This window comes from Lampris incognitus, chromosome 1 (genome assembly GCF_029633865.1).
Source record: "Lampris incognitus isolate fLamInc1 chromosome 1, fLamInc1.hap2, whole genome shotgun sequence".
NCBI lineage: Eukaryota > Metazoa > Chordata > Actinopteri > Lampriformes > Lampridae > Lampris > Lampris incognitus.
The window spans coordinates 55,544,591-55,560,993 of record NC_079211.1 but is presented as its reverse complement, the minus strand read 5'-3'; the positions used below and the strand labels follow the sequence as shown (position 1 = coordinate 55,560,993).

General features: G+C 43.6%; 1 protein-coding gene across 1 annotated transcript in view; it reads right to left on the bottom strand.

Annotated features, from left to right (window-relative positions):
* macrod1 (mono-ADP ribosylhydrolase 1) overlaps nucleotides 1-16,403 on the bottom strand; it is a 1,391,372-nt gene that overhangs the window by 737,726 nt on the left and 637,243 nt on the right. Inside the window, exon 4 of the mRNA XM_056277967.1 lies at nucleotides 7,215-7,244. Coding sequence (XP_056133942.1) covers nucleotides 7,215-7,244 — 30 coding nt within the window. The remainder of the gene's footprint in view (nucleotides 1-7,214; nucleotides 7,245-16,403) is intronic.

The window sequence follows — 16,403 nt, the reverse complement described above, 5'->3', positions numbered from 1 at the left end:
CATCTAACCCCACATGTCTTCAGGTCCCCGGGGGGGGGGGGCAGCTAGTTTAGTGTGTGTGATTGTAGTTGGTGTTGTGTAGCTACTTTGTGTTGGTGATGTCTGGCCAGTTTTCAGTTAAGTTTGCGTGGTTTCAGTCTGGAGTATTTTGGTTGTGTTTAGCCTTTAGTTGTTGTTTAGTTGTTCTTTTGGGCAAGGGGGTCAAGGGAAGGTGCCCATGGGCAAACACCCCATTACGTGTTACACACACTAGGGAAGCAGCGGTTGCCACCTTCTGTCTTTAGGCTTGCTGCTTTTCAGCGCTGTCAGGAGGGGGAGGGGGTGTTTTTTATTAGTAGTTTGTTATTTTGGCAACCGTTCGGTTCCCTTGTCCTGTCATGGTGTCATCAATAAATACTTATATTTAAAGGTTTATGTCTCACTGGGTTGCACCCTCACCTCACTCTTACCCACTGCACTAACTATTGCACCCTCACCAGACCAAGGGCCGTAACAGTGGCCCTGATGAAAAGACAGGAGGTGGGGCTGGAGGTGGTGGAGGTGAAGATGATAAGATTTTCATTGGGAGTGATGAAGGAGGACAGGATTAGGAACGAGTATATTAGAGGGACAGCTCAGGTTGGACGGTTTGGAGACAAAGCAAGAGAGACAAGATTGAGATGGTTTGGACATGTGTGGAGGAGAGATGCTGGGTATACTGGGAGAAGGATGCTGAATATGGAGCTGTCAGGGAAGAGGAGAAGAGGAAGGCCAAAGAGGAGGTTTATAGATGTGGTGAGGGAGGACATGCAGGTGGCTGGTGTGACAGAGGAAGATGCAGAGGACAGGAGGAGACAGATGATCTGCTGTGGCGCCCCCTAATGGGAGCAGCCGAAGGCAGTACTAGTAGTGGTCTGAAAGGCTGATAGATGGATGATGATGATGATGATGATGAGAGCAAGCTGCCGACATACAACTATGGTGTACGAAAGAAGCCCTAATATTAGGACTCCGACCGCGGGTCCAGACTGTCCGCTCTCTGGCCAACAAGATGGAGCGACTGCTACTCCTGAACGGGAAAAAGTGGGACTTTTCCGGATGTGTCGCCCTGTGCCTCACTGAGCCCTGGCTTAGTGAGCACATACTGAACAGTACCCTTCACCTGCTGCGGGTCCAACGCCTCCACGTGGACCGCGGGACGCAGCTATCTGACAAAATGGGGGTGATGGGCTGGCAGTGCTTCACCATAAGTGAAGGTCGGTGTGCGGACGTCCCGGTGTTGAAGACATCACGCAGCCCTCAGTCAGAGACCCTTTCACTGACGGAACCACTCTGCTCACCGCGGGCACATCCATCCACCCATGAGCCAAGCCGCTTATCCCAACGAGGTGGCGAGACGCTGCATGCAGCCTATTCCATCAGTCACTGGGCAGCAGGCGGGTGGAGGCCCTCAATTAGGACAGACGCCTAAAATGTGCTATGGGCCAGACTGGTCGACAGGGTGGGCTGTGATGTTAAGTTTAACGTGAGCACTTCCGCTAAGTCTTTGAATAACAACTAAGAACGTAACACTTCACGCACAACTGAGCAGTTGCCCTGCATGGCTGCATGGCTGCATGGCTGCATGCTGTAGGGGGATCAACTAATGGCAGTTACTTAATGACACAAACGTGTGTCTAGTTTAAGCGTTGCCTGTACCGATATGAGGGCCCCTGTGTACGGTTAGGCCATGGTGAAGTGTGTATGTAGTTCTCCTGCTGCTGGTCCGGCACTGTGGCGCTGGTCCGGCACTGCAGCGCTCACTGGGCGGGCGACTGCTGCTCGCCTCTGAGGGATTGGATGGAGGTTTGATTCGGAGGTTTGAGCAGATTGTTCCCAGGCAGCTGAACTTGGTCTATTTTAGGTTTTGTTTTTGGGACGGGGTTTGGGGAGGTCACAGGTTGGTCACACTTTTTGATATGAATGTCACCCGTGTGAACATCATGTCAAGTACAGCTGGTTTCATATACTAGTAAATATATGGTGCTACCTGACATCATATGTAGTAGGATTTATGACTGCGGAGCCTAATAATGACAGTATGCTGGAAGGCTGCACCTGAAAGGGATTTCATGGAACGTGAGAGGTTGAGGTGGTCCTGTGGAAAGGGTTGAGGTGGTCCTGTGGAAAGGGTTGAGGTGGTCATGTGGAAAGGGTTGAGGTGGTGCTGTAGAAAGGCTTGAGGTGGTCCTGTGGAAAGGGTTGAGGTGGTGCTAGAAAGGCTTGAGGTGGTCCTGTGGAAAGGGTTGAGGTGGTCTTGTGGAAAGGCTTGAGGTGGTCCTGTGGAAAGGCTTGAGGTGGTCCTGTGGAAAGGCTTGAGGTGGTCCTGTGGAAATGGTTGAGGTGGTCCTGTGGAAAGGGTTGAGGTGGTCCTGTGGAAAGGCTTGAGGTGGTCTTGTGGAAAGGCTTGAGGTGGTCCTGTGGAAATGGTTGAGGTGGTCCTGTGGAAAGGGTTGAGGTGGTCCTGTGGAAAGGGTTGAGGTGGTCTTGTGGAAAGGCTTGAGGTGGTCCTGTGGAAAGGCTTGAGGTGGTCCTGTGGAAAGGGTTGAGGTGGTCCTGTGGAAAGGGTTGAGGTGATCCTGTGGAAAGGGTTGAGGTGGTCTTGTGGAAAGGGTTGAGGTGGTCTTGTGGAAAGGCTTGAGGTGGTCCTGTGGAAAGGGTTGAGGTGGTCCTACACACTTGTTTCTCCACATGCTGCGTTACCGTCTAATTAACACCTCTCTTATTTCTGCCTTCACCCCCCCACCAGCATAGAGAGCAAGAAAAGGTGAGCAGGATAGAAACACAGAAATAAGTGAAATAAAGATGAGCAGATACTGTCAGGCCAGGGGTGAGACACTATTTTTGTCTTGAGTTTAAAGTAAGACTGGGGAGACTGGCAGGCTCAGTGGACTGGGAGGCCTCCTGACTGAAGCTCTGCAGCTCTGCTCCTTCAGCTCAATCTTACCTACTTACTTACTTACTTATTTACTTACTGCCCTATGTTGCGTTTCTTCATGCCTTTTCTGTTTTGTGTGGAGCACTTTGAATCAGCTCTGTGTATAACTGTAGTCCACGGACTTCCGGTTTCTACCGCAGCGGTCATACCAGTTTCCTGTTTGTTGGAGCGTGCTATTGGCTGTTTGCATATGACGTCACGAACTGCACATGGAGGGCAGGCAATGATTTTCTACATAGGAAGCACTACCACAAACTTTCGAAATGCCTGTTTGGCGTCATTAAGTCTTGCGAACCGCAGAGTTGGACAACGCACGTGTGTGCAGTGACCACTTCCTCGCAAAAACCACTCCTCATAACATAAGATCATGTCCAACATGTCTTACTTCCTGTTTACACCTTTCTCTCATAACGTCGTCTAGACTAGCACTCTTCGTAACATAAGATCATGTCCAACATGTCTTTCTTCCTGTTTACACCTTTCTCTCATAATGTCGTCTAGACTAGCAGTCTTCATAACATAAGATCATGTCCAACATGTCTTACTTCCTGTTTACACCTTTCTCTCATAACGTCGTCTAGACTAGCACTCTTCATAACATACGATCATGTCCAACATGTATTACTTCCTGTTTACACCTTTCTCTCATAACGTCGTCTAGACTAGCACTCTTCATAACATAAGATCATGTCCAACATGTCTTACTTCCTGTTTACATCTTTCTCTCATAACGTCGTCTAGACTAGCACTCTTCATAACATAAGATCATGTCCAACATGTCTTTCTTCCTGTTTACACCTTTCTCTCATAACGTCATCTAGACTAGCACTCTAGATCATGTCCAACATGTCTTACTTCCTGTTTACACCTTTCTCTCATAATGTCATCCAGACTAGCACTCTTCATAACTCATAAGATCATGTCCAACATGTCTTACTTCCTGTTTACACCTTTCTCTCATAATGTCATCCAGACTAGCACAGTTCGGGCTAAAGTAGCTCCATCTCGTCCATTCTGTTTTTCACTTCCTTCCCTCCATCTGAATCTCGTGCGTCATCAGAATCTCGTGTCCGTCCGTCCGCTCATCCTCATAATTGTGGACATAACTTGATATGTACAACTTGAAGCTTCTCACCCGTTTGCTGGTAGGTGCAGGTGAAAGTGTGTGGACAGTTGTGTGCATGTGGTTGACATTTATCCATGGTAAATCTTGCAGGCATCGCGAAAATATGCCATTGTCAATAGCACACGCCAACAAACAGGAAGCTGGTATGACCGCTGCAGTAGAAACCGGAAGTCAGTGGCTACAGTTATGCACAGAGCCGGATGCCTTGTTGCGGAGATGTGCTACATTGATAAATGTGCCTTTCCCTGTCTTGCCTTGGCCAGTGTAGTATATGGGTTTGAACATATACACGGAGTAATACGGTGGTGAGCCTATACTATAGGTAATACGACGAGAGGCCAGTAGGCGTGCTCTCAGGTGGATGTACGTAAGCAGAACTGAAGTCGGTTAGGATACGCATGCACGGTTGTTGTTCTTTGTTCCTGAATAAAGTTCATAAAAAGGACTACCCGCCAGTCTCCTCATCAGTATAAACCACAATAGCCAGGGGCCCAGACGGGGGTGTTGGCCCTGACACGCATGTCTTTTGATGTCTTTTTAGCTCCGATGCAACAAGTAGCTGGAACAAACTTGCAGAAGACTGGAGACTTGCCGCAACACGGACTACTTTTAAATCCAAATTAAACACGTTTATTTTTACCATCACTTTCTGCTAAACTGCAAACCCTGCACTTTGACTTCTGCAAAGCTGTAAACCTTGCATTATATTTTGATTTTATCCTTTTATTCTTTAATTCAAATGTATTTTATGAATTACTTTTAAACCCTTTTGTATTGCATAATATGATTTTGTTTTTTAATTTGAAGCCCACTGAGTCTGCCTTGTGTATAAAATGTGTTATATAAGTAAAGTTGCCTTGCCTAAACAGGAGAATAATATACAGAAGAAAACTGAGAAAGGTACAAATAAATAGATGGCAGCAAACAAGGTACACATACTTTTATGTGTACATGTACTCATCATCGGCGGTCACTCGGGGTGGAGTATGACTGGCCTCCTTCTAGGTCCTTGTGGGTCTTCATGTGGGTGCAGAGGCTGATCCTGGAGCCACAAGGGTGTTAAGAAGTGCTGTGAAGAAGTGGTTGAGGATGTGGTTTGGACTTTTCTGGTAACTCGCTCCTTTCTGAGTCTGCGCTTGTTTTCAGCAGCACATTGGAGATTGTGGTTGTAGCGCCCAGGACCCTCACGGACAGCCAGTCTCCAGGCCTCCCTGTTTTCTACTGCTTGTTCCCAGGTGTTGAGGTCGATGCCAGACCTTTTGATGTGGGCCTTGATGTTGTCTTTATATCGCTTGTTTTGTGCTCCTGGGGCATGGCGTCCTGTCACGAGCTGAGAGTAAAGGACTTGGTTCAGGAGGTGAGAGTCAGACATGAGGAGGACATGTCCAGTCCGTCTCAACTGATATTGGGCGATGGTGGCAGTTATAGTAGGCATGGTGGCCTCCTCGAGGATGCTGAAGACGGTGTGCTTATCCTCCCAGCTGATCTTAAGGATCTTCCTGAGGCGTCACTGTCAGTATGCCTCAAGTGTCTTCTGGTGCTTGCTATATGTGATCCAGGTTTCTGACCCATACAGCAGGGTGAGCAGCACTGCTGCTTTGTAAACCAGAATTTTTTGTTCTGGCCTGAAGGTCATGATTTTCAAAAACCCTTTTACTCAGTCTTGAGAAGGCCTGGCCAGCACAACTGAGACGATGGTGTATTTCAATGCCAACGTTGGCTTTGGAGGAGAGAAGGCTACCGAGATGTGGGAACTGTTCCACGTTTTCAAGTCTGGTGTTGTCTACAGGCATATTTCTGTTGGGTGGGGGTTGGTAGAGGATATGGGTCTTTTTTATGCTAATGGTCAGGCCAAGCTGCTTGTATGCCTTTGCAAAGGCATCCAGTATGCTCTAGTTCCTCTTCTATGAGGGACACCAAGGCGTTCTCATCAGCATACTGCAGCTCAGTGATGGATGTGGTGGTGGTTTTAGCTGTAGCCCTGAATCTGTTAATATTCAGAAGATTCCCATCAGTTCTGTACATGACTTTGACCCCCTGAGGCAGATTTGGACTCATGGGGGGGGGGTGGTGGCAATGAAGACAGAAAACGGGGTTGGTGCAATGACACAGCCTTGTTTAACTCCTGTAAGGACCTTGGAGGACTCTGTCTGGTCTCTATAACTGCTGAGTACTCTAGCTGACATATTGTCCGGTAGTAGTTGTAGTACTCTGATATCTTTGTCAGGGCAGCCTGTTTTTGACAGAATTGGCCAGAGGGTCTGGTGGTTTACGGAATCAAAAGCTTTGTGCTTCGGCTGGAACCTCCCCCTTGACCTATCTGCCTTGAGTGACCCTACCAGGAGCCAAGCTCTGGACGGCATAGCTCCTTGGATCACTGGCACACTCAAGCATCTCCGCCATGGCAAGGTGGAGATCCAGGAGTATGCACATATGTACTATACTAACAGTCAAACAGCCTTTTGAGAAACCACCTGTCGTTCTGAGGCCACGTCACACATGTCACGTGACCATCAAACGACGCTGCAGATGTCGAGGTGTTCAAGTGTGTTTACACAGCTATTTGTGTTTGTGTGCATTTTTGTGAAGCAACAGGACAGCAGGCTATTATTTGTGGTTACACACACACACAAGCATAGAGCCACCGGAATGTTACCTTGGAGAGTAAGACATACACAAAAAGACACAAACACATGCTGGTGGTTAAAAATGGCAGTTTTGGCAGCTTGTCCCAGAAGGATGAATCTGCTTGTCCCAGCAAAGAAGATGAGAAAACACAATGACACTCAAATTTGCAGGCAATAAGAAACATACACACACACACACACACCACAAAGACCTAGCTGCTACCGAGCTAATGGCTCAGTAGCAGCTAGGTTGATGAAGCAGTGGAGGTAGTCCATATGAAAAGGTGGATTCATTAAAACAACACTTCCACACAGAAGAGGAGGACAGGGTGTGAAACTTCCACACAGAGGAGGAGGACAGGGTGTGACACTTCCACACAGAGGAGGAGGACAGGGTGTGGAACTTCCACACAGAGGAGGAGGACAGGGTGTGACACTTCCACACAGAGGAGGAGGACAGGGTGTGAAACTTCCACACAGAGGAGGAGGACAGGGTGTGACTTACCTCCTCCACCCCCCAGCAAGGTCTTGTTGGCTGCAAAACAGATGCAGAGAAACATGAATGAGAATGAGGAAGAAACTCCAACTGCTTTAAAACATCACCATAGACCCGGATGACCTGTGCTGACCTGGGGGTCACCGGGCTGTTCAGTCCTGTTTGTGTTGTGTTTGTGTGTTTGTGTTTTTTAGGCATAGCAGCAGCATGGCTACTCGGTCCAGTGGAAGAGCTAGCTCTTCTTTTCCTGGCTGCTTTACAGAGCAACAACAGGGCAGGGTGGTGGCAAGATCTGGTCTGAGGCCCACAAGGTCCCCCTCATCACCGGGCTCTACCCATCATGCTCTCTGTCTTCACTTTACCCCCTTACAACACAAGCACGTGACTCATTTATATCATTTATATTATATCATCTATATTATATCATTTATATTATATCATCTATATTATATCATTTATATTATATCATCTATATTATATCATTTATATTATATCATCTATATTATATTATTTATATTATATCATTTATATTATATCATCTATAATATATTATTTATAACACATGCACGGACTTATTTATACTGGAGAACAAAACATATACTTTCTTCTCCATCGCTGTTTCTGCATGTGTTTGTTTGTGTGTGTGTGTGTGTGAGTGTGTGTGTGTGAGTGCGTGTGTGTGTATGTGTGTGTGTGTGTGTGTGGTCTTCGGCACCTCCTTGCTCAGCTCCAGCTTTCATTTACTTAAATCATTGACCCACTCTGGCTAGCATTAATATATTTATTCATATATGAATATATTTGAAAGCAATGAGTTCATGTTGAGATGTTGTCATTTCAGACTGATTTCTACTTCCAGTTTGAATTAGTTAACACTTTCTATGCAGCTTGTCTCTATAATGCCTTATAATCACACATATAACACTGCATAATGCATTATAATCACACGTGTAACACTGCATAATGCATTATAATCACACGTGTAACACTGCATAATGCATTATAATCACACGTGTAACACTGCATAATGCATTATAATCACACGTGTAACACTGCATAATGCATTATAATCACACGTGTAACACTGCATAATGCATTATAATCACACGTGTAACACTGCATAATGCATTATAATCACACGTGTAACACTGTATAATGCATTATAATCACACGTGTAACACTGTATAATGCATCATAATCACAGGGGTAACACTGCATTATGCATTATAATCACACGTGTAACACTGCATAATGCATTATAATCACACGTGTAACACTGCATAATGCATTATAATCACACGTGTAACACTGCATAATGCATTATAATCACACGTGTAACACTGCATAATTCAGAGACAATGTGGTGTGTAGGGGGTATAACAAAGTTCATTATATGCTATAAAGCATTTTCATAATGACGTGTGATTTAATGTATCACAATACTTATTAATTACGGGTTTGGATGTATGGTGTGTTATGATGCCTGCAGGTGGACTGTATGATAAACACACCTACATGCCAGTAGCAGGTGTTGTGTAGCAGGTTTCATTATGACCAAGCTGTTGCAAACTGGCTAAATGAGCACTTTGTTGTGTTGTGTTGTGTTAACATTTCATAGTGTGGGTCTGCTTTTCCTCCCTCTGCATACACGAGTCTCTTAATTGAGAGTCCACGTTATTGTATTTCTTAAATATAAATACAGGACTTCTTCTGCTGGCTTTTTTTTTTACATGGATCTGGATCATTATTCCAGGATCTGGATCATTATTCCAGGTTCTGGATTATAATTCCAGGATCTGGATCATTATCCCAGGGTCTGGATTATTAGTCCAGGGTCTGGATCATTATTTCTTTTTTGTGCCATGTGGGGCATCTGTCTCCGGTTTAATGTCGCTGAATAGACACAAGTCACTTTGACCGGAGGAACTGGATTGTTTTAACGATATCGGAACCGGGGCAGGCTAAGCTAACCACCCCCCACCCCCCTCTGCTGATCCGGGGAGGGCTGCAGACCACCACATGCCTCCTCCCATACATGTGGAGTCACCAGCCGCTTCTTTTCACCTGACAGTGAGGAGTTTCACCAGGGGGACGTAGCGCGTGGGAGGATCACGCTATTCCCCCCAGTTCCCCCTCCCCCCCGAACAGGTGCACCGACCGACCAGAGGAGGCGCTAGTGCAGCGACCAGGACACACACCCGCATCCAGCTTCCCACCCGCAGACACGGCCAATTGTGTCTGTAGAGATGCCCGATCAAGCCAGAAGTAACACAGGGATTCGAACCGGCGAGCCCCGTGTTTGTATCAAACGGAATAGAGTGCTATGCCACCCGGATTCCTCTACAACATTTATTTCATCATCATCACAGTGACCTCTTCAGTCATCTAAGAAGACCTGCAGTCAGGTGAGACTGAAGAGGTCACCTAGATGACGATGATGACACGTTTCTGTTAATAAACGGTGTGTCCACATCAACTGATCCACCCTCTGTGATTTGCATTGTATTTGGTATTTGGGTGTATTTTATCTTTTTATGTCTTTTTTATTTGTATGTATTTGTATGCATTTTGTATTTGTATGAATTTTGGGAAATGTAAGTTGTATATGTAGTTTGTACATGTACATTATTCCAGGATATTTACGTGGAATATTGAGAGATGATTGAAGAAAAAAAAGGTTATGCATTTCTCGGAGCCACCTGGTTGATTGTTTGATACTGTGGTGCTGTTTTAGATGAAGCAGGGAAATAAATTCACAGTCTGTCCTTTACTGAGACGAAATAAAGTTTCCACTTCATGTAGAGCACACAACTAAGTCATCCTGACTTATAAACAACTAACTCATCATGATTTATAAACAACTAAGTCATCATGACTTATAAAGAACTAACTCATCATGACTTATAAACAATTAACTCATCACGACTTATAAACAACTAACTCATCGTGACATAAACAACTAACTCGTCATGATTTATAAACAATTAATTCATCATGACTTATAAACAACTAAGTCATCATGACTTATAAACAACTAACTCGTCATGACCTATAAACAACTAAGTCATCATGACTTATAAACAACTAACTCATCATGACTTATAAACAACTAACTAATCGTGACATAAACAACTAACTCGTCATGATTTATAAACAATTAATTCATCATGACTTATGAACAACTAAGTCACCATGACTTATAAACAACTAACTCGTCATGACTTATAAACAACTAACTCATCGTGACTTATAAACAACTAATTCATAATGACTTATAAACAACTAACTCATCGTGACTTATAAACAACTAACTCATCATGACTTATAAACAACTAACTCATCATGACTTATAACCAACTAACTCATCATGACATAAACAACTAACTCGTCATGACTTATAAACAACTAACTCATCATGACATAAACAACTAACTCGTCATGATTTATAAACAATTAAGTCATCATGACTTATAAACAACTAAGTCATCATGACTTATAAACAACTAACTCGTCATGACTTATAAACAACTCATCGTGACTTATAAACAACTAACTCATCGTGACTTATAAACAACTAAGTTATCATGACTTATAAACAACTAACTCATCGTGACTTATAAGCAACTAACTCATCGTGACTTATAAACAACTAACTCATCTTGACTTATAAACAACTAAGTCATCGTGACTTATAAACAACTAACTCGTCATGACTTATAAACAACTAACTCATCATGACATAAACAACTAACTCGTCATGATTTATAAACAATTAAGTCATCATGACTTATAAACAACTAAGTCATCATGACTTATAAACAACTAACTCGTCATGACTTATAAACAACTCATCGTGACTTATAAACAACTAACTCATCGTGACTTATAAACAACTAACTCATCATGACTTATAAACAACTAACTCATCGTGACTTATAAACAACTAAGTCATCGTGACTTATAAACAACTAACTCGTCATGACTTATAAACAACTAACTCATCATGACTTATAAACAACTAACTCATCATGACATAAACAACTAACTCGTCATGATTTATAAACAATTAAGTCATCATGACTTATAAACAACTAAGTCATCATGACTTATAAACAACTAACTCGCCATGACTTATAAACAACTCATCGTGACTTATAAACAACTAACTCATCGTGACTTATAAACAACTGACTCATCATGACATAAACAACTAACTCATCATGACTTATAAACAACTAACTCATCGTGACTTATAAACAACTAAGTCATCATGACTTATAAACAACTAACTCATCATGACTTATCACAACTAACTCATCATGACTTATAAACAACTAACTCGTCATGACTTATAAACTAACTCGTCATGACTTATCACAACTAACTCATCATGACTTATAAACAACTAACTCATCATGACATAAACAACTAACTCATCATGACTTATAAACAAGTAACTCATCATGACTTATCACAACTAACTCATCATGACTTATAAACAACTGACTCATCGTGACTTATAAACAACTAAGTCATCATGACTTATAAACGACTAACTCATCGTGACTTATAAACAACTAACTCATCATGACTTATAAACAACAAACTCATCATGACTTATCACAACTAACTCATCATGACTTATATCCAGCGTGTAACAACTTCACTTAGAGCAGTCAGAAATCACTTACCGCTATTTAGGATAACATGATACTACGTCATAACAGCTATGACACACAAAGACAACCCTGCCATGACTACTAATCACTCTTATAATACACCACACTGTGATTATGATGCATCACAAGTGGCTCGTGATCATTTCCCAAAGCGTCACCTCAAGTGATTATGACAGCTGTGTGGCTCATTATCGATGCTTATAATACATTATATGTACACATATGGGCATTATAATACACTACAATCCTAGCCTGAGAATATAAATATTACGATACTTGATGTTATAAGTCATGATGAAAGTTATAATATATTACCTGTGTTGTTATGAAGCATTATACCTGCCTACACACAAATATATAACTATATTCTTTTTTCTTTTCTTTTTTTTTGGCTTTTTCCCTCTTTATCTTTTTTTGACCTCTTGGCCAATTACTCACTCTTCCGAGCCGTCCCGGTCTCTGCTCCACCCCCTCTGCTGATCCAGGGAGGGCTGCAGACTACCACATGCCTCCTCCCATACTACCACATGCCTCCTCCCATACTACCACATGCCTCTTCCCATACATGTGGAGTCACCAGCCGCTTCTTTTCACCTGACAGAGAGGAGTTTCACCAGGGGGACGAGGCGCGTGGGAGGATCACGCTATCCATCCCCCCAACCCCCAGTTCGCGTTGGGTATCACGCATCGGAATTTGTAGTTTTTTCCCGCTTATCTGCCAGCTGTTTCCAGCTCCCGCCTTCGTGAGCTCGGTAACTGCTGTTTATTCTCCCCCCCCCTCTCCCCCCCTCTCCCCCCGTCTCTCTGTTTTATCTATTTATTTTCTATAGTTTGCAAATCACATCAGAAAACAACGAATAACAATTATATAAAACACGGCAACCATGTCCCCCCTGTTCTCCCTCCCATAATGCACCCCTGCCAAATGAGTAGGGACATAAAAGAAAACAATGGAAAAAATGATTTAACTTCCATTTACTTTTAAACAAATAAATAAATGGTGTTTCTTAGATCAGTGTACAGGATCTAGATGGTTCTACTCCCTCAGAGCCGGTTCCTGCAGAAGCAGGTCGCCATCATTAACATCATGTCTTAAGAAGTACATAAAAGTACTTAAGAAGTACATAAAAGGTCTCCAGACATCATAAAAATGTGTTGTTTTTGTCTAACAATACACGTCATCTGTGCCATTGGCACATAGATCCAGAATAAAGCCTAGGATCCAGCGGGGATTGCTTTGGTAACATTTGACCGTCATGTTGACAACGTGTAGCCAAGAGGATTTCAGTCTGACACAGCCCGCATACAGAGGTACGGCGTCCCTCCTGCCGCGTCACGCTGGGACCGCTATCAGCACTGTTACCACGAAACTTGTGCAGGGTAACAGCAGTTATGTAAGCACACATCAGCCTCGCATACTGTGTACGTTTCAAGCTGCTGTTGAGTGTCTGCCTCTGAGCCTTGCTGCAAGTCTTACTCCAGTCTTCTGAACACGTTTCATCATCTGTGTCTTCCTTCTATGATCTCTGTGTTGACTCTGAGGAGTCATCAGACCAGACCCAGAGTCAAACAGGCCGCACAAAGATGAACTCAAACCTTTATCACAGCCATGGCCTATAACTGCCGCCTCCAACGAGGAAATGACGGGGGTGTCTAATGAGGAAAAGACGGGGGTGTCTAATTAATGGTTCTGAGAGGAGGATGTAAAGTTCCTAATTTGAAGATGTTTGACAAAGTGATTCTTTGGAACGTCATATTTAGCTGATGTTTCTGCAGAGGACACGAGTACATTATCTTCACTGTACATAGCTTGCACTTTCCTCAACCCCCTTTTCAGCCCATAATCGAAATCCCGAGCCACATTTCCCTGGTTTAAAGTTAACACTACCTCAAATAGGACCGGAGCGTGACCAGGAGGAGTTTTTATTCACATATCTACACGTGTCAAACCAATGACGTCAAGTCTTTTGGTGTCAAACTAGTTCAGCTATGTGTGAATGAGAGGGAGGACAGTGGAATGATGATGATGCAAGGAGTAGAGGCGACGAAGGTGTATGAGTTTAAATACTTGTCCTAAGTAACGGGGAGTGCAGAAGAGAGGTGAAGAAGAGAGTGCAGGCAGGGTGGAGTGGGTGGAGGAGTGTCAGGAGTGATTTGTGACAGAAGGGTACCAGCAAGAGTTAAAGGGAAGGTTTACAAGATGGTTGTGAGACCAGCTATGTTGTATGGTTTGGAGACAGTGGCACTGATGAAAAGACAGGAGGAGGAGCTGGAGGTGGCAGAGATGAAGATGATAAGATTTTCATTGGGAGTAACGAAGAAGGACAGGATTAGGAACGAGTATATTAGAGGGACAGCTCAGGTTGGACGGTTTGGAGACAAAGCAAGAGAGACAAGATTGAGATGGTTTGGACATGTGTGGAGGGGAGATGCAGGGCATATTGGGAGAAGGATGCTGACTATGGAGCTGCCAGGGAAGAGGAGAAGAGGAAGGCCAAAGAGGAGGTTTATGGATGTGGTGAGGGAGGACATGCATGTTGCTGGTATGACAGAGGAAGATGCAGAGGACAGGAAGAGATGGAAACGGATGATCCACCGTGGCGCCCCCTAACGGGAGCAGCTGAAAGTAATAGTAGACAAGTATCAAACCAAACGTTGATCATATTCAATACAATGCGGTTGTCAGTATTTGTTATCAGGTATTGTGATCTGCTGAATTCAAATAAAAGTGCAACGGTAAGTTTGGTGTAACAGAACCGGATTCTAAATCCATCCAAGCAGGAAGGTTTTCAGACGAAAACCCTTATGGACCGCAGTTGAGCTGTCCAGTAATACCATTGGATGTTTGGGCATTTAAGGTGTCCTTGGTCGTATGGTAGATATAGTAAAGATAGACGGGCGTTTATTTTGCCAAATAAAGTTGGTAAACAATTTCTCAATTCTAGTAAACAAAGATGAGGGAGGGGGGCAGGGGGATATTCTGGAACAAATAGAGAAATTTAGGGAGTATGTTCAGTTTTAGAATATTTACCCTGCCAGTCGTTGAGATAGGTAAAGATGTCCAATGTTCTGCTGACGAGGTAGTAGCTTCCAGAACTGGGTCATAACTTATCTGAGTGATCTTATTCACCTCAGGGACAATCTTTATACCCAGATATGTGACATCATCTATTGGGTCGAAAATAAAAGCACAAACATGGCTATTTTCCTCTTAAGTGTCATTATACAGGATTTGAATGATCGACTTTGTATCCAGATATTTTTCGAAATGTTTTAATAAGACCTCGTCCTGGGTACGACGTTAAACTGCAACCGTCGGCTCGCCAGTGACTAAACCAGCACCCCCACTTCAACCCTTAGGTTGTTGTGAGGAGGGTGTGTGGACACCCAACAGGACTAAAAACAAAACTTGTCAAAGGGCGAATGAGTTCCTCTGTGAACCAACGGCCATCCATACATGGAGAGGAGATAGGGACCACCAGGTACTCCCCCTACTGGAACACAATGATGACTCAACCAAGCTCAATCGCCATAAAAGTTGGAAGAGACTTGTTGAGGCATCAGCTGTGCTCCTACAACCTCCATAGGTTACAGAACTGATGATGACGATGATGATTTAATAAGATCTAGGAGTGTGGGGATAGAACTGTTTATATTTTTAGGAGCAAGATTGCATCATCAGCAAAGAGTGCTGTTCTGTGTCCTGAGTGACCTTCTCGAATCCCATAAATGTCACTGTGCATCCTCACCGCTATAGCACATGGTTCTATTGCAATAATAAATAGCAGTGGTGATAAAGGACGTCCTTACGGGCAATCTCTAGAGATGTTAAAAGGTTTAGAGACCACATTACTGTTCAAAACTTCTGCAGTGAGCCCAGGACAAAGCAATCTAACCCATTTACAACATATATCCCCAAAACCAAAGCAGGTAAGCACCTCAAACAGATAGTGACATTCACCACGGTCAAAGGCCTTCTCTGCATCAAGTGAGAGGAAGGCCGTGTCTGTTGCCCCTCTCTGGCTGTGTAAAATATTAAGCACTTGTCTGACATTGTGAAAACCCTGTCTACCTTGAATATATCAATTTTGGTCCCCTCCCACCACCCGGGGAAGCAGGCCCTCCAATCTTCTTGCAAGAACTTTGCAAAGTATTTTTGTATCTGAATTTAAGAAGCTAATTGGGCGAATATTTTGTGTTTGGTTTTCCTGGTTTGGAAGTAGTGTGATTAGGGCACCTCTCATGGCTGTGGGGAGAAGACCGTTCCTGAAGGACTCCTGAAACATCTCCAAAAGGGGTGAAAGTAATTTAGACTGGTTTTTTTTCTATATAGAAATATCTATAGGGATGCCATCTGGACCTGCTGCTTTTCCAGCCTGCATACAGCCAATCGCTTCTGAAATTTCCAGTTTTGTTAATTCTCCATCTAGTGCTCTACTTTCCTCTTTAGAAAGTCTAGGAATATTAACATTGTTTAGGAATTGTGTCCACATATCCAGGCTGGAAGAGCACTCAGAAC